This window comes from Ambystoma mexicanum, chromosome 11, assembly GCF_040938575.1.
Source record: "Ambystoma mexicanum isolate Mex_15411 chromosome 11, UKY_AmexF1_1, whole genome shotgun sequence".
Lineage (NCBI taxonomy): Eukaryota > Metazoa > Chordata > Amphibia > Caudata > Ambystomatidae > Ambystoma > Ambystoma mexicanum.
This window is the reverse complement of record NC_090934.1, coordinates 943,257,833-943,276,574: the sequence shown is the minus strand read 5'-3', so window position 1 is coordinate 943,276,574 and position 18,742 is coordinate 943,257,833. Positions and strand designations below refer to the sequence as shown.

The 18,742-nt window shown below is 46.1% G+C and overlaps 1 protein-coding gene across 1 annotated transcript in view; it reads left to right on the top strand.

The window, feature by feature from the left end:
- LOC138505078 (mucin-5B-like) overlaps positions 1 to 18,742 on the top strand; it is a 2,064,041-nt gene that overhangs the window by 470,070 nt on the left and 1,575,229 nt on the right. Inside the window, exon 15 of the mRNA XM_069625397.1 lies at positions 17,191 to 17,291. Coding sequence (XP_069481498.1) covers positions 17,191 to 17,291 — 101 coding nt within the window. The remainder of the gene's footprint in view (positions 1 to 17,190; positions 17,292 to 18,742) is intronic.

The following is an 18,742-nucleotide window of genomic DNA, read 5'->3' as shown; positions in this document are numbered from 1 at the left end:
TCGGGAACCTTCGAAATCTCGTACAGACAAGGGTAAGGATGATTGCAAGAGACGTGCTTCCAGGTCTCGGTCCTCGTTCCCAGCGAGACCGCAGAAACTGGATAAGGGCTTGTGTCCGTCGAATACGGATGTCGAAGCCGTCAGTGCCCTTGACTTCGAAGCCATCGGTGCCCTCAACGCTTTCGGGCCTTTTGGCTGGAATTTGACGATGGAGATCCCTGGTACTGTGGATCCTCCAAGGAAGGCTACTTCCAAGTCTGTGAGGCCTGTTAAGGATTCCAGACCCTCATCTGTCCAGAGGCAGGAGGTTTTCCTCCCTCTGGATGACATCTATGAGGATGAGGAGAGGTCAGATTTAGATTTTGAGCCTGATGTGGCTCCTGTCTTTTCCGGGGATAGTCAATTGGAAAGTTACGGCAATCTCTTCATGATGCCAGTGTCTTGGACACTTCTCCTGAGGTAGAGTTTGGCAGGCCTGAGCCTGGGGCTCATGTTCAGTCGTCCTACAGGTGACTAATGGCTAGGGTCACTGAGTATCTTGGTTGGTCTAGTCCTCCAGAAGCTTTTGTTCAGGATGACGTAATGGATATTTTGGATCAAGGTCCGTCCTCTGACCGGGTGTTACCTTTTTATTTGATCTTTCAAAAAAGGGTGGCGGCTGCTTGGCAGACACCGGAATCTCTTCCGGCAGTTAACAAATTGTTAACAAAAAAATACTGCCCTTCCGGTAGCGACCCCAGCTACCTTTCATCTCGCCCTACTCCGAGAGTTTGGTGGTTCAGGTGGTTACGGCCACCTTGAGGCAGGCGGCGTACCCTACCATCCCTCCTGATTGGGACAAACGCTTTGACGGTTGGGCACACAAGGTGGTTTCTGCGGGGAGTATGGCGCTAAAGTCAACCAACTCCACTTGTGCCTTAGCAAGATTTTCACACACTCTGTGGAATTGTGTTTCTCTTGCAGCTGAGCATATTCCCGAAGGGGAAGAAAGGGATGGGTTCCTTGCTCTCGTGCAAGATGGCAAGGATGCCATGTGTGAATCCCTTCAGTCGGGATTGGACACGGCCGGCAGTGTTAGCCTGTCCATGGCTGCAAGCACTGTTGTATGCAGATTTACGTGCTTGTGGAAGTCGGTTTTGCTCCGGATGTGCAAGCCCATCTTTTGAACATGCCCTTTGATGGTGCGCATTTGTTTAGCAGCAAGGCTGACGAGAGCCCTGAGAGGTTGCAGACCTCAAAAGCTGCTGCAAAATCTTTGAGCGCAGCTGTGCGGCGTCAACCTCTGCCTTTTCGTCCTAGGGGAGAGCAGTGGAGGGGAGGTTATTTTCGTTACTACTCCTCCTTTAGTAGGATGAGAGGAGCTGCCAGTCAAAGAGGTCAGTGTAGAAGTACCCATGGTGGTCGGGGAAATAGGGGTGTGAAAGCCACTCGTGCAGCTGCCTCTTTGCCTTCAGGCGCTGCCGCAGCCACCCCAAAACAATCATGAGACTAGGTTCCATTGTTCGACGATTGGGGGCAAACTATCTCAGCATCTCGAAGAATGCGAGCCATTTCTTCGGATGCATGGGTTCTGGATCCAATAGCCCACGGCTACTGCCTTCCCTTCCTAAAGCAGCCTCACGACAATCCACCGGGGAATCTCTCTTTGAAGCTTCCAGATCCCCTCCCTGTGCAGGAAATCTTGACCCTGCTGGAGAAAGGCGCTATAGAACTGGTGCCTGTAGCGGAGAGGAACAAGGGATGATATTCCCCATATTTTTTGATTCCAAAGAAAGACGGGGGATTGAGACCCATCTTGGACTTGCGTTGGTTGAACAAACTTCTCAGGAAGAACAAGTTCAAGATGGTTACTCTTTCTCAGGTCCTCCAGGCCCTTCGACTTCAGGATTGGTTGATTGAAAGTAAGCATCCTGTAGGTCTAGAGGCATCTGGACCTACAGGATGCTTACTTTCATGTGTTGATTCATCCAAAGCACGAAAGTACCTGAGGTTTGCGGCTGGTGACTTCCACTTTGTTTTGGATGCTGCTGTTCGGATTGACCACCTCCGAAGTTCTTCACCAAGCGAATGGTGGTGGTGGCAGCGTACCTCAGGCGAGGGGGGATTGATGTCTACCCCCACCTGGATGACTGGCTGATCCATACGCGTTCTCCGACCAAGCGATGGATCATCTCAGTGTCACCTGCTTCTCCCTCCAAAAGCTGGGCTTCTCCCTCAATTTCAAGAAGTCGCATCTGACACCTTCCCAACAGCTCCAGTACATCGGGGCTGTGTTGGACACATCCTTGGGGAAGTGCTCGCCTCCCAAGGTGAGGGCTCATCACATTGTGCAGATGGTGGAGAAGTTTCAACATGCCTAGAGTCTCCCGGCTTTAAGGTTGCTCAGCCTCATGGCATCCTGCATTTTTCTGGTGCCAAAGGCCAGACTGAGGATGAGATCCCTGCAATGGGTCCTCAAGATGCAGTGGTCACAATTCTCAGGCAAAATGTCGGATCCCGCTCAGATTTCATTCTCGGTCTCAGAGGATCTGCTGTGGTGGGCCAATGAAGGGAACCTGATGAAGAGGGAGCCGTTTTGGAAATTGTGGACTGAGGTGACAGTAGTGACGGACGCTTCCCGCACAGGATGGGGGGCTCATGCCGAAGATTTGACCGCCGGCGGTCATTGCTCTCCGTCAGAGTCCAAACTCCACATCAACCTGTTAGAGCTGAGGGACATCAGGCTGTCCCTGAAGGCTTTTCTGCCATCTGCGTGGGGGAAGTATGTCCTGATCATGACAGACAATACAGTGGCCATGCATTACCTCAACAAAAAGGGGGGTAGGGTCACTCCCGTTGTGCAGCGAGGCGATGCAGCTCTGGTCCTGGGCAATCCAGCAAGGAATATCACTCTCTGCAGTTCATCTGGCCGAAGAGGAGAATGCGTCGGCGGACGCTCTGAGCAGGCAGAGTACAGTCTCTCATGAGTGGGAGTTTGCTCAGGAAGTCCTTCTGGAGATCTTCGCCCTTTGGGGAACCCTGCAAGTGGATCTCTTCGTGACCAGTGCCAACCCGGAAATGCAAGATATTCTACTCAAGGGAATTTCCTCCGAGAGGAGCCTTAGGAGACGCCTTCGTAGTGGATTGGTCATTCCCACTTCTGTACGCGTTTCCTCCAGTCCCTGTCATTCCTCAAGTGTTAAGGAGGTTGCAGTGGTTCGGATCCTACATGATCCTCATTGCTCCAGATTGGGCCAGGAGAGCGTGGTACCTGGACCTTCTAGAAATGTCCATCTGCCCTCCAAGCCGTCTTCCCTACCGAGAGGATTTGCTCTTGCGCGAGGTGGGTTGGGTTCTCCATCCAGAGGTCAAGACTCTCAACCTTCACGCTTGGTATCTGAAAGGTTGAGGTATAAGGATTGTGACCTCCCGGATGACGTGATGGAGGTATTGCTTTCGGCCAGGCGGCCAGCAACCAAATCCCTGTACCTTTGGCGTAAGTTTTGCGACTGGTGCAGTGGACAAAATGTTGATCCTTTCCAGTGTTCCAGTCCCATGGTTCTATCTTTCTTGCTTTCTTTGGCCCACAGGGGCCTTCAAGTAGGTACCATTAAAGGTCACCTGGTGGCGCTGTTTATCTTCAAGCGCACGTCTGAAGATTGTTCTTATTTTAAGATTCCTTTGATTTCCCAATTTCTTAAATGTCTCACTAATGTGTTCCCACCGTGCCTGTTCCAGGTGCCGGTTTGGGGTCTGAATTTGGTCTTGAAATTCCTGATGGGAGCTCCATTTGAAACGGTGTTCTTGGTTGCGGTTACATCCGCTCGCGCAGAGAGAGTGAATTGCAGGCACTTTCATCTAAGCCGCCCTTTACTGAGTTCCACAAGGATAGGGTTCTACTGAGGGTACGTCCTTCCTTTCTACCTAAGGTAGTATCTGAATTTCATTTAAGCCAGAAAGTGGCTCTTCCGTCTTTCTATCCTCCTCCTCCTCATCCTGGTAAGGAAGAGGAGCGACTCCATAGGTTGGACCTTAGGAGAGCTCTGAGCTTTTATATTTCTAGGATGTCCAGGGTCACAGTGGACAATCAACTCTTTGTGGGATATGCTGGACACCGATTGGGCCAGGATGTTACCAAACAGACTATTTATAGTTGGATTATCCTCACCATTGCTGAATGTTACCGATTGGCGGGCAAGGACCCACCGGAAGAGTTGCAAGCTCATTCCACTAGGGGCGTGGCTACTTCCGCAGCCCTGCAGCGGGGAGTTCCTATTAGGAATATTTGTGACGCAGCCACATGGGCTTCTATCCACACCTTTGTCAAACATTACTCCCTTGTTACACTCCATGGTCAAGATATGGCCTTTGGTAAGTCGGTTCTTTATACTGCCATCTGATTGGATATTCTAAATTCATTTTCTGGTACTGCTTTGGGAGTCTGTCAAAGATGTGGAATACATTGGAGGACACAATCCATTCGAAGAACAAGTTACTTACCAACTGGTAACGTTCTTTCGACTGGATGTTTCTCCAACGTATTCCACATCGCCCTCCCAGCCTGCCCCTCTAGAGAATTTCCTATGCTATTGCAGCTTACGTTTACACAAGGCTATGTGCAGTCAAGCAGGCAGTGGAGATGTGCATGTCACACGTTATGGAGGAAAAAACATAAACTGGGGCTACGGGCGCAGTGCGTCCTATTTATAACATCCAGTGACGTCGCCCTCAATGGAAGCCTTCGAGGGACACCGAACTGACGCCATCGACGCAGGACGCCCTCTGCCGAAAAAGTACACAGCTGTGGACATTACATGTCAAAGATGTGGAATACGTTGGAGGAACATCCAGTCGAAAGAACTTTACCAGTTGGTAAGTAACTTGTTCTTTGGTACTAATGAATTTCAGGCAAGAACTTCTGGACCCCCTCCCAAGCATGGCCACACTCTTGACTTGGCCATCCTCATGATTCTACTTTCTTTATTCACTCTCTATCCCACATAAAACAGACAGACTTGCACAGTTGGAGATCCAGGGGAGAAGTAGTTGAGAGTAAAAGGGGAAAGGGGACGAGCTTGTGGACAGACGAAGGTTAAAGGAGGGAACAAGAGGAGGATATGAGAGTGTCACAAATGTATTGAGACTTCAGAGGAAAAGTAGTGAGCAACATCATTAGCAGAGAGGGGGGAGCAATGGATCTTTGATTTGGAAGTGTAAGCAAAGTTTGGACGGTAGATGAACATTTCTGGGGGTGTTTGTGATGGAAGGAGTTTAGGTTTGTGTATTGGGAGGATTTGGAAGAGTCCAGTGCAGAGCAGCGAGAAGCAAGGGATTTCTTTAAGGCTAGCAGGAGGGTGGGGGTCTGGGATTTCCACTAGCATCATAGGTCACGCCATATGTTTGTCTTGTAGATCTAGAGCTAAGAGGTAATCTGAGGCTGAGGACGAGGGCAGGAAGGTGCAAATATGCCTGCAGGATAGTGTTGGTCAAAGAGTCATGAGTGCAAAATGAAAGTCAGAAAAATCATGGTCAATGAAAGAGGCATGACTATGGGAGAGAGACAGGAGAGTGGTCCTCTCACCATCAAGGTAAGGGGCAAGACAATCCTGCCTGAATGTTCTCTTAGGCCTGGAAGAGGGAAGAAGAGGAGTAGAGCATGGAGAGGCCAAGACGTTGAATTGAGTGATGGCTTAATACCACGGGAAGTGTCAAAGGAGGAGAACAAAGCAGAGAGGAAGGCAATATCAAGCCTGTTCTGAGAGGGGTCAGAAATGAGAGCCAAACACAAGGTATTCATGTTTCAAACATGGACATTTATTAAATGAAAATAGGTTGGGAAAGTAACTTCTAGCCCTATTCTAAAGAGGAATTTCCCCACCTAGAAAGCAAAAGTAGGGATCTGTTTGTGTCAGGATGTCAGTAACTGTTAAGCCGTCCTTGTGTCCAATACGTCCTATCCTGACCCTCACACTACAAACAAAACAACAAAGGGTGCAAGGAAATGTCTTTTGACTTGATGTTTACAAAACTTTTCAAAGAATAAGAAAATCTCCAACGAATAATGTTTTCCAAGGCAAAGATCCTTGGATCCACATGGTGATCCCCTTCCTCTGGATTCTTTAAAAATGCCTCTTTAAATAACAGTTCCTTTGGGCCTTCTCTGGACTCACAAAATGCGTGTTTAAGCAATAAAGTTTTGTAACAGACTTCTGCATAACATCTTGAAACTTTGCAGATTGCCTGATATTCTTCCGAGCCAGGAATCTTTGTTCAATTTCAATTGCCTGGCATACTCGCCTGCCAGGACATCTTTTATCTTGTTTAATTAATTAATTAATTGAATTTATAAAGCACACAGCAAGCCGTAGGCATCAAGGTGCTGTTACAGTAACCAGTTACTTGCAGAAGAGACCAAAAATACAAGGTTGCATCAAAACAGTTCAAGCAGCTAAAGCAGAAAAAACATAGGTTTTGAGGGATCTCCGGAATGCCAGTATGAGAGTTCAGCTCTCGGCGTAGGAGGAAGGGAGTTCCATTGTTTGGCTGCAATGGCTGGGAAACTTGACTTTGGGCTGGCGGAGGTGATGTGCATAACGGGTTCTGGTTGGTCTTGATGAGTGAACTATTGGGATTTTTTGGGGTAGGTAAAGGTGGGCAGTGTTGGACAGGCATCTGTGAGTAATGGACAGGGTTTTGAAGATGATCCATTTGCGGATTGGCATCCAAGATACTGCACTCCTGGCGGCAGGGATGTGTTCCCGTTTGGGAATGTGAAATGCTGCTCGGAGCATAATTTGAAGCTTTAGTATGTTTTGCGACAAGGTGCCGACAAATAGGACATTGCAGTAGTCAAGCCTGGAGCCAATGACTGGCTGTGCAATGGCTAAGCAGCTGTCAGATGATAGCACGGGTCTACAAGCATTTATCAATTTGGTCTTGTAGGCAGCAGATGAGGAGATTGCATTCACTTTTCGGGTCATTAAGAGGGTGGTGTTTAGGTGGACACCTAGAGTCTTCACTGACGTGGCAATGGGGATATGATGGCGTCAATTTTTAAGGCTGTGTATTGGGGATTGAACTTATTGGGCACTGCAGGAGGCCCTACCAGCAAGATCTGTCTTATCCCCATTAAGGCAGAGGTGGTTGGGTGCCATCCAGGCCTGGATTGTTGTGTAGGCGTCATCAAGGGTGTTTGAGTCTTCTATGTCGTTACCAGAGAAGGGGAGGAGAATGTGTGTGTCGTTGGCATAGTTGGTGTAGCCTGTGCAGAAGGTGTCAAGGATGTCAAAGGTGGGTCTGGTGAAAATATTGTAGAGTATAGGGGATATGCATGAGCCTTGTGGTACCCCGCAAGGGATAGCTGCTGGTGGGGCACCGGCGTTGTCAGCAAACACTCTCATGACTCTCCCCTCTAGAAAGGAGGTAATCCAAGCTGTGGCTTCAGTGGAGAAGTTAGCTGAAGTGGTGAGGTGATGACAGATACTTTTGTGGTCTACCAAGTCGAACGCTGCCAACAGATCAAGAAGGAGGAGAAGGGCAGGCTTCCCCTTAACTCTGAACTCATCCATCTGGTTTTTAGGTCCAAAAGGGCTGATTCTGTACCATAACCTGGGCGGAAAGTGGACTTGACATTCCTAGTATATGGTTTGTTTCCAGGTAGTGCTGGATTTGTAGGATATTGGGAGCCTATGGTGTTTTCCTTTAGAAGCAGGAGAACCCAGGCTTCCTTGAGGCTGGAGGGCACGATGCTTGTGGTGAAGGAGACATTGATGAAGGTGGTGATGAGGGGTGCTAGGGCTTCGGAGCAGTCCTTGATGATGGTGGCTGGGCATACATTGCCTTCGCACCTGGAAGGTTTTAGTGTAGATAGGACTTCCATCTCTGAGACTGCATGGAAAGAAAACTGTGCATAGGTTTGAGTAGAGGCAGTGGCAGTGGGGCATGGGTGGGGCTGCAGAGTGGTTAGTTTGGAGCTTATTATTTTGTGTAGCATGTCAATTTTGTTGAGCAAGGCACTTTGGATATTGCTGCACCAAGCTTCGTCCTTGGTGATGGAAAACGGTGTGGTGGTGGGGGATTCAAGCTTTCTTAGAATAATGATTTCCCTCGTGTCTGGTTTTGCATTGGCTGTTCTGGAGTTAAAGGTGGTAGATTTAGCAGAGATGATGGTTCATTTGTATGTTTTTCGATGCCTTGAAAAACTCTAATTTGGACACGTTTTTTTCCAATTTGGAGGTTTTTTTTCCAGCAAGATTCTGCTAGTCTTTTTTTATCTCACGAGTTTTCGTAGGTCAGGGATGTGCCCGGAGTTAATATTTCTGACAAGTTTGGCTCTTAGTCGAGCTAGTGAGGCAGCAGGTTCTACTGCGGATGCTAGGGTTATAGTGTAGAGGTCTGCCAGAAGGTTTGGATCATTCAAGTATGGAGGCTGCAGTTTTCGCGAAGCCAACAGGGGCAGGATACAGTCTTTAGTGAGCTTACGTGAGCTGCGGATTAGTGATATAGGTAATCTTAGGGTAGCGGTTTTGGTCTTCTTAGGATGTTGAATGGTGAAGGCAATGATGTGGTGGTCTGACCATGGGCAGGGGACATTGGAATCAATGGTGATCTGCCAATTGAGATCAACAATCCAGTCCAGCATACAGCCCTTAGCGCGGGTTGGCTCACTCATGCGATGCCTAAAGCTTAGGGCCTTCAGGGAGTTGGAGATTGAGGCGGCCTAGAGGTCAGGGGGATCATTGAGGCCTAAATTTAAGGGCGCCGAGGATGACGACTTGAGATGAAGCCTTAATATTGTCTCCTATGATGTGGAGAAGGTTTTCTTCAAAGGTTAAGATTGGGCCGGTGGGCGGTAGATAATGTGGATTGAGATAGTTCTGGTGGGTGAGGTGGTCAGTTTAAGTGAGAGGATGCCCCCATTCTCCTTTTAAGGAGGTATCAAAAGGCCTTATGGGGAGGGAGTATTTTGCTAATAGAGCAACCCCTCCTCCTCTAGCATTGAGTCTGTCATTCCGTTAAATTATGTGAACTGGAGAGACAGCTAAGGATAGGGCTGGGCCGGAAGCCTCATGAAGCCAAAATTCAGAGATGGCCATGGCGTCCAGGTTGCACGACTTGAGAAGCTCATAGATGTCTAGGGTATGGGCAATTAGGGAGCGACTGCTTACTCGTGCGCAAATCAATGCTGATGCCTTTTCGGTAGGGCTGCTATGGAGGTCACTGGAGCAGATGGTTTCATGTGCTAGAGATTTCCTAGTTGGAGGGACAGGTTGATTGCTTGCGGGTGTGGAGTGGTGTGTGTGATGTGCATTGTGCACCGGGCTGTCTGCTAGTAGAGCAGTGCAATATGCATTGTTAATAGAGTTAGATATTGATTATTTAAGCAATAAGTTCTGTAACAGTGTTGCTGTAGAACTTCTTGTAACTTTGCAGATTTCCTGGTATACCTCCCTGCCAGGAATCTGTGTTCCGTTTCAATTGCCTGGTGTACTCGCCTGCCAGGACTTCTTTATCTTTCTTCAGATCACCTTGTATACTCCCCTGCCAGTAATCCTTACACAATTTAAGCAGCCTGATATACTCATCTGCCAGGACCTCTTATGCGTTTTATAGTTCTTTGGCTATACCAAAGTAGCATATACTGTGAGGTGCTTGGTAGATCTATCTATGGTAACACTTGTTCAAACTTCTCCCCCACACTGGCATATCATGCATCTGCGCTGGATTGGGGGTTTCCTTTGTACTTTGCATTGTCTGCATTCAAACATTCTTCGTACATCTTTGTCTTGTCAAATTTCAAACATTATTCTTATTGGGTGTTGAATTTGTACTTTGCCTTGACTGCATTCAAACAAACTTCAAGCAATTAAGTACCATTCAAACATTTGTTGGTGCGCTTGTCGGAACACCCTGGTGTTCCCAACTGCTTTGGGCAGAATTGCTGGTCTCTTCCAGCATCTCTGATTCTCTACGTGTGTTTGCAGTGTGGTTCCTTCGCCCGTTTTCCACTGTGGAGTGTGATGATGTTCTTCCAGCACCCTGCGTGGCTCTTCAGTGACTTTCCTTTTCTGCCCGGACTGAAGAGCGCTGTCTCTTTGAACGGTCTGACATCCAGGAGCTTCTGTGCGGCTCCCAGCGTCTCCACGACCCTTCTTGCTCACACTTGTCTTCTTTCCTTCTGTTCCGGTGGCCTTCTATGTTACAACAAGCCTTTATGTGTGCTTTGCGTTCATGAGCCTCAGTGTGGGGTTTAACATCCACTCCTGCACTGCTCAATCCCATAGTGTGGTTGCCATCTTTAAATGCCCAGCGCACTGAAGATTTAGAAAAACAACTAGCCTGCATGCTGTACTTCGAGATCTTCTCACTTTGCACAAACTCCCTCATCCTCCTTGTCGTCTCAGTACCTGGGTGGCTATGGGAGTTGGAGTGCATGGATGTCATTGGACTTTTAACTCTGAGATGTTTTTTTCTGAGGGATTTCACATAAAGGCACATCAGAAACAAAAGGTGCTATGTGTGAGTTAACTCCTAAATGTTTTTTCTTAGAGATTTCAAATAAGGGTTCATCAGAAACAAAAGGTGTTATGTTTAAGTTGTGGGTGTTTTTGGTCAAAGTTGGGGCCCTAACAAAAGTAGTGTAGAGAAGAGATTACTTAACTTCCTCTAGAAGGTGTAACTGTTAGCTGACAATAGGCCATTAAGTTATTGGGTGTCAGATGGTCTTCCTCATGAGGAAGGGGGGATACTGTGTCTTATCCAATGAAGTCATAACATCTTACCAGCCTCCCTCATATGTTCACCCCTACACGCTCAGGATCAGGGAGCGGCTGCCATCCCCTGTCCACATGGGAGGAGGTCACCACCGGGGAATCCGTGATGACTTCTTTGGATTCATCACAGTTCACATCAGAGTGTGCAGGCTGATCATGGAGGGACTAAGTGGTGTGGTCAGATACGAGAGAGTAACGTTTGAGAGGGATTGCCATGCAAGGCTTAGAATGTTAAAATCCTCCCAGCATGACAAGGGGGATGCTAGTGGGAAGTGACTCAAGTTGAAGGTTCCGGTAAGAAGGTGTTCAGTGGACGAGGGGGTTGATAGATAGCCAAAAAGTGGGAGGAGTAGGAAGGAGGAATTGAATAGTTGCATTGTCAAAATGTGATGTCAGAAGGGGAAGAGAGGTAGTGGTGAGTGCCTTATTGATAAAGAATCCCACACCTCCATCCAGTTTGTGTGGAGTGCTGCCACTGCAGCCTAGTCAAATAGGAAGAGCCAAGTTTCTGTGATAGCAAGAAGTGAACATTGAGAGTTATAAGTGTCGACATGCTCAGTGATGTGGGAAGACTTGTTGCAGAGGAAGTATGCATTCCAGAGGCCTAATGAAAGAATGATGGGAAGTGGAGGAGAGGGACTGGTGTTGTGTGGTAGACAAGGTGGATAGATGAGGTGGGAGATCCTTGTGGAGTGGGGGTGTTAGATTTGAGCGGGGATGTGCTGGGTCCGAGGTGGGAGATGAGAGGTGTAGAGTGAGGTAGAGGTTAGATCAAGTATTGGCTGAAGGCTACAAGCTCCTGTCTTGCCCCCCTCTTGGGGTAGTTTCAGTGTGCAGGGAAGGGAGAAGTCAGTGCCTTGAACTTCAACTGCATGGGAACTGAGAGCAGTAAGCTCACAACAGCGCACAAGTAATGTAGGGGTGCAAGAAAGGACCATTTAACTGAGAGAATAGCTTTCACTTAGGATGTAGGATAATGTGTCCCCTGCCCACTTCGATGTGAGAAGGAGGGTGCTTGTATACTCCTTTCCTATCTAACATTGACCATCAACACACAGCTCTCCTAGGGCCAGATGAGGGCTGTGCTACTGCCTTCAGTGGGGGACCTGTACTCTACAAAAGAGTCTATCAAGTTCAAGCATAGTACCTATTTGAAGAGTGCTGCAACCGCACATACAAGGAAGGAGGTTCAGAAATGGGTTCCCTCTCTCTCTGTCTCTCCTTCCCGCTCTCTCTCTGTCTCTCTCTCGCTCTCTCTCTCGCTCTCTCTCTCTCTCTCTCTCTATATATATATATATATATATATATATATATATATATATGTATATATATATACATATATATATGTATATATATATCTCTCTCTCTCTCTCTCTCTCCTTCTCCTTCTCTCTCTGCCTCTTCTGTGGGATGGGGTTTATTGAGCCCCTCCCCCACAGTCTCCTGCAGCCTGCCTAGTCTCATATCTCTGTCTAGTCCTAGTTTGGGGGCAGTACAAACGGGCATTGCCCTTAAGGTCACTAGTAATGTTTATTCCTTGCGTGCAGAAGCACAGTAATAAGGGGACCACCAGGAGCAGATTTCAGCTCTTACAGTGGTGCCTAGTGCCAAGGTTTGAGGGGGTAACACCCTTTCCCTTCTTTGCCATGTCAGAGCCCAAACCCTTGGCATGGATTCACTCTCTAGCCCCTTTAGGACACTATCATCCTCATGGCTGTGAAGTCCTCCTTAGCTGGGGGGTGAGACTCTGTGTACCATCGCCTTCCTACCTCTTGGGTTATGGACAAATGTTTTGTATGTCCTTTGTCTGTATAGAATAAGGAAGGGCTTCACTGCCAAACCCAGCCAAATAACAGTTAGACCGAGATCAGAGGGCAGGTGTAATGATTTGTATTTAACGCCTGAGAAGGTTCAGGAGGAAATCAGGAAATCTCTCAGGTTGTGACCAGGTCAGACTTTCTAACTTGGAAAAACCTGTAATGTTGTTTTTGCTCTCCATAAAGATTCTGCTCTTCCCCTCTCAAAGTAGTGGGTCTGATTCACACAAACTAATCCAGAAACTACCCATTGAGTACGAATACAGCAAAAACACATCCACAGAGCAAGGTTGTATTTTCATAAATCTGAACTGACGCATATAGTCCATGGTATCATATATTTCTATAACATGTAATGTCTCTGAAAAGTAATGAATCCCTCCCACAACTAGCATTTGTGGCACAATCCAAGTTAAAAGTACATCTCAACATTTCAGTATATTCAGCATTTCTCTTCTTTTCCTTTTTGCCTGGTCATCCATCTGCAAGACCAAGTCAATCAGTCCTTGAAAGGTTGCCCAATTATCATCTCTTACTAGTTCATTCTTAATATCATTGGGGTCCACTAAGGGACAATGACTATTGGGCTCTCTGCATCCAATTGGTTTCCAAAGTAAACTGTCTATAACTTTAGGTGTATGAGAGAGCATCCATGTTTCCCTGCTGTAAGTCACAAACGGCTTCTAGAGCAGATGGCCAGCGATCAATTTGTGTAAAGAATGGTTGTCTTAATCCAAATTAGAGGATGAAACCAAAGGCATAGTCCAAAAGAATGCCACTTTGGTTAAGATTCTAATCGTATAGCCAACCTTATATCGTTTTGAAGCAAAATAATGTGGCCAGAAAATGAAACAGAACCCCGAAGTCATGAAGAAACTCCTTGACCCCTTGATCTGCTCCTCACAAAACTTGACAACAGGAAAGTTACCCCAGGGACATTAATCACTAACACTGAAAAGAGATCCTCAGGCAAACAGTCCTAATCTTTAGATTGTGGGCCTTGACTTTCATGCTTAAAATGTAGCTCTGAGTCAATTCCTACAACTGATCCATCTCTTGAGCTGGCATTGAAAACTGTCTGAGATAGATGATCCAGTTTTGTTCCTGCATTACAATAACAAACAAGCTATTTCACTAAGCAACCCAGTCAACTTAATTTCTCTTTCATGCACTCTACACTCCTTCAGGTTAAGTCTGGTCGATATCTGATACATAATATAAAGGAACTTTGATGACCTTTTCCCCCTCATTGCACATATCATTGTTTTGAAGCCCACAAACCAACAGTTCCGACAAGTTCCATAGTACACCCAGCGATCATCTGCATCCCACAGAACACACATGCATCATACCCGGAAATCCTCTGCATCCTACAGGCACACTGCACCGTAATGGAGGAAAAGTGAGTAACTGACAATCACTGGACTCCCTGCACACCTAATGTTCTTGAACTTTCCTCAAAGGTTTCACGGATGTGGTGGAGAGTATGTTGTTTTTGGCCCCACTGCGTTGCACTGGGAGAGTGGCAAAACAGCCATCCATTTCCATGCCTCTCCAAAAATACTGCCTACATTCAATTTGTCCTTTTGGCACAAGGACTTTGGACCTTGAAATTTGATAGTCATCTTTGGCAATAGGGTGAGTACCTGGGTATTTGAAGATACTAACCTCTGACAATGGGGAAGGTACTTGGGCATTTGATGGCAATCCTTGGCAATGCCGCAATTTCCTGGGTTATGGTGACCATCTTTGCTATTTTAGTAAGCATAATAACATTTGATGGCAATCCCTGGCATTGGAAGGGGTACCTCAGCATTTGTCAGCAATCCCTAGCAATAGGGTATGTGGGCATTTGGAAAATATATCAGGCAGTGTGGTGAGTACCTGGTCATTAATGGTGATAACTGCCAATGGGGTGTGTACGATATCTGACTAATGATATGAGTACACGCGCATGTGGCTGGAATATTTGGCATACAACATAAAAACCTGGCCTATGATGTCAAGGCTTAGCAAAATAGAAAGCAACTTTGTTGTGTGAAAGACAAAACGGTTGGCTTTGCCAATGCTGTTTTCAAAATTTTATTGTCAGATCTTTGGGGGGTTTTAGTCTTACTTGCTTCACTCATTTGCATGGTTCAATAACATATTGGCTGGCACAGTAACATATTGGATATTGGTTATTGGAGGTGGGGTTTATAAAGTGCACTTCCACCCAAGAGGGCATCTTTGCACTTTACAATAGGAATCCCAGGTAAGCTGAGCAAATAGACCTCCATTAGGACTGATTAAACAAGTGTATTTTTCACCATTTCCGGAAGGCCCATAGATTAGTCTCCATACGGAGAGAGCGTGGAAGAGAGTTACATTTTTTCACTGCCTGAACTGTGAATGAGCTCTCTACGATATTTCAGAGTGATTATTTGCCTGTCCAGGCTATATCTCAAAATGCACGTGGCTATGTATAGTTTCAATTGCTAGAAAGAATGTTTGAGAGCTGATGTTGAAGGCTTTTAAATATGATGCAGAGACTTTTGAATTCAATGCGTTTATATATTGGTATCCAGGATAAGGTATGCAAAGCTGGGGAGATGTGATCATGTTTTTTTTTAAATTTTCAATAGTTCTTGCAATAGTGTTCTGGACTCCCTGCAGTCTATGAATAGAATATCCTGGAAGTCCCAGGTAGACGCTGCTGTTAAAATCGAGCTGTGAGGATAGCAAGGCGTTCAACACCACGATTTGGTGAGAGAAAGTCAGATAAGGTAGTATAGGCCTCAGTTTCTTTATTATTTATAAAGAAGCATGTAGAGATCACAGTCAAGATGTGTATTTCTAATGAAAGGTTATTATCTACAATAATAGCTAGGTTTTCACCTATGATTTTAGGTAAGGGCATTTACAGAAACTGTCAAGTCAGCTTAATGGAGGCCAGATGTCAGGTTTTTCATTGATTATTAATATCTCTGTCTTATCTTGGCTTATCTTAAAAAAATGATCATCCATACTTTTTTAATTAGGCAGAGACTGTTCCGAGCTTTACATGATGAATTAATGTCATCTTGTTTTAGGTGAACCAAATTCTCGATGTATTCCGTGTAGTTAAAAAAAAGGAGTCCCTGATAGATTTAGGATTTCCATGGCTGAAGGTATACATTAAAAAGAATAGTGGACAATGCAGATCATTGAGCTACCCCACATTTCATCAGCTGGAATTGAGAATAGAAGGGTCCCAAATGCACTTGTTGGGTTCAGTTAGTCAGGAAATAGCTAATGCATTCCATCACAGTGCTCTGAAAACCTTGCTTATATAATGACACAGCGTCCTATGATCTACTGTGTCAAACGCTGCTGGGAGATCTAACAAGGTAAGTGCGCATGACCCTCCTATGTCAATTTTCTCTTTCATTTAATATAAAATGGAGTGGTAACTAACTCTGTGCTATCGCAGGGTCTAAAGCCTAACTTGGCTTTATGAAGAAGCCCCTTTGATTCTACAAAGGATTGAGTCAGACTGACTGAAAAAAAAAATGTGTCCCTTTTTCGGGAACCATTTCTTTTCTTCTTGGATTGATGACCATAGACGGAAATAGGACAACATGGAATTTAAGTAGAAAAAGAGGAAACAGATGGAAAAAGAAAGGTTTTAAAAAAGGGAAAAGTTAAGGGCTCTAGGTTATGGAGGCAGTCTATGTGGTGGAAACCCAACCCATTTCAGAGAGTCAGTCAAAATGACAAAGATTTAATTTTGATATAGAACTGTGACATATAGGGTCAGTTTTAAATCCCACCAGTTTGATCGTTCACCAGCAGTTGCAGAAAATGACCCCATGACATTTGTCACCTTCAGAGTCAGGGTTGGAAATAGTTGTGAAGCTATTACTTTTAATAGAATATTTAGGGTAATACATTCAGTATTATTTTTGTATTATAATTATTATAGTATTTATTGAGCGCTGACCTAGCTTCTAGAAGCAACGAAGCACTTTACAGAGGTGTACAACATTACAGATGCTTAACGGGGTGCTTTCCAGTGGTAACAACAGAACAGATATACAGCGGATGTAGGATATAGAGGGGGACAGAGGAAGGGTACAGCCGTACCGGGTGGCGGAGAGGAGAGGGGTGAGCGGTGTCTAGTGAGTCAGGGGGTGCGAGAAGCAATGTGATGGCCTATGTGTTGACGAGGAGAGACTCCTTGAAGAAGAGGTGGGTCTTCAGTTCTTTTCTGAATTGTCTGAATTGTAGGAGTGTGGGATGAGTCTGATGCTGACGGTCGAAGGTTCCATTGTCTTGGGGCGTAGGCAGAGAAGGCTTGTTTTCTGGTCCTTTCCTTTTTGCAGTGGTGGATTTCAAGTCTGAACGTGCCCTGGCTTCTGGTGGTGCACTGTCTGCCAGAGATGCAGACATCGCACCACCAGAACTACATGATTCAAAGTGAAGTTTTGGCTAAGTAAGCAGGTGACTTGGATATTACAGAAATTTAAAGATTGCCAAAATGGATGAGCTCCTTCTTGAATTTACATTTTAAATCCTGTCTGTGCAGTGGCAAAATAACAATCAGTTTGATTGTTTATTTGAACAAACTGCTCAAACCAGTGTGCTTTTCTCCCCCTCTTCAGAATGCTCTCCTCCCTTTGTCTTCTTCAACTGCACCAAAGCACCAAAGGGCTCTAGAGGGTCGGAGTGTCAGAAGAGCTGCAAACAACTAGGCACGCCTTGCGTAAGTACATAAATAATTTAAAGTTAAGGAGTAATTGGTAATTGACCATAAATCAAGGAAGAATATTTCAGGAGAAGAATAAAATAATCTCGGGTGGTTTTTGAGAAGGGAGTTGAATGGCAAGGAGGATTCTTTTGGGTATGGAGGCAGCTGACTCTGTTTTCTTATTGCTATGCTCTCAGTATTGTGATCAGCACACCACCTAGTAATGGGTAATTAGTTCAGGTGTCAAAGTCTAAATATGGATGGCTAGCATGGAAGTTTGCGGTCTGTCATGCAGGGTGAGAGGATCAACAGACCAACCAGATCACAAAATATTTCCTTTGATTGATTTATTCTAGGTGAGTGTGCAAATAGGTGGCTAAATTAAAATCCATGGTACTCTAGCTAACAAAATAATTAGGGTGGATAATATTTTCCAAGGTTCAAGGCAAGATCACAAGAGTTCAACCAAAGGGGAAGTGTCTCTGGGATTAAAAAGTGCACAACAAAATGAATGTCTCAATCAATAAATTCCAGGCCTGTTTTTTTCCTGTATTCCTCTGTTGTTGGTTTTCCAGGGGTCAACATAACCTGCCTTTGCAGGATTACACATGGGGCCCCATTACGAGGTGGGCGGTAAGGATTGACAGGTACCGGTAAGGAGACTGGTGCCGGTAAACCCTTACCGCCCTATTCCAAGGTCCCTTAGAGGGAGCCGCTAAGGGACCAGGGAGCTAATCACGGGCCCTCTATTAGCAGGCCCGTTATTAGCTCCATCCCCATTCCCATTGAGCGCTATGGGGGCTCGAATGGGACTGGGGAATGGTTCTCGGAATGGGGACTTACCGGATCCTCCCAGGTTGGAATGACCCGGTAAGTCCCTATTTCGAGAACCCGGACCCGGAATGCGGTAAGGGGGTAGCCACAGTGCTAATAGCACCATGGCTACCTCCTACCTCGTAATGAGGCCCATGGTCTTAGTGCAGTTTGAGGGTCTCTGGTGCAGTTACTTAGGTTTTCAAGATGGGTTTGTCCCCAGACTGCAGGTCTTGGGTGCTTTGGAGGAAGCTGAGGTAGGGCTCAATCATATCTATCACCAGCGCGTCCTGCTACTGTTTTGGGGTCTTGGCTGGGTGGGTAGTTGCCTCTATGTTTCATAGCAGAGCCAAAGAGGAGGGTCTTCCTGACACCCTAGAGGTGGATTCTCTGGATCCTGATTAGACTTTCCTCTCAGGGTCTTGGATTTCCCCCTCACCTCTTTGATCCTGATGCATCTTACATGAAATGTGCTTGGTCCTCCTCCTCCTACCCCCCTGCCCCTGAAACCTGTCTTTGGCCAACCATTCCAGCTAGAGCGTGCCCATTCTGACTATCTGAATTCCCCACCTTCTTTCCTACCACCACCTACTTATATTCCCTGTTCACTTCTGTCTAACACTCTCATCTCCAGTCTCCTTTCCAAACTCTCC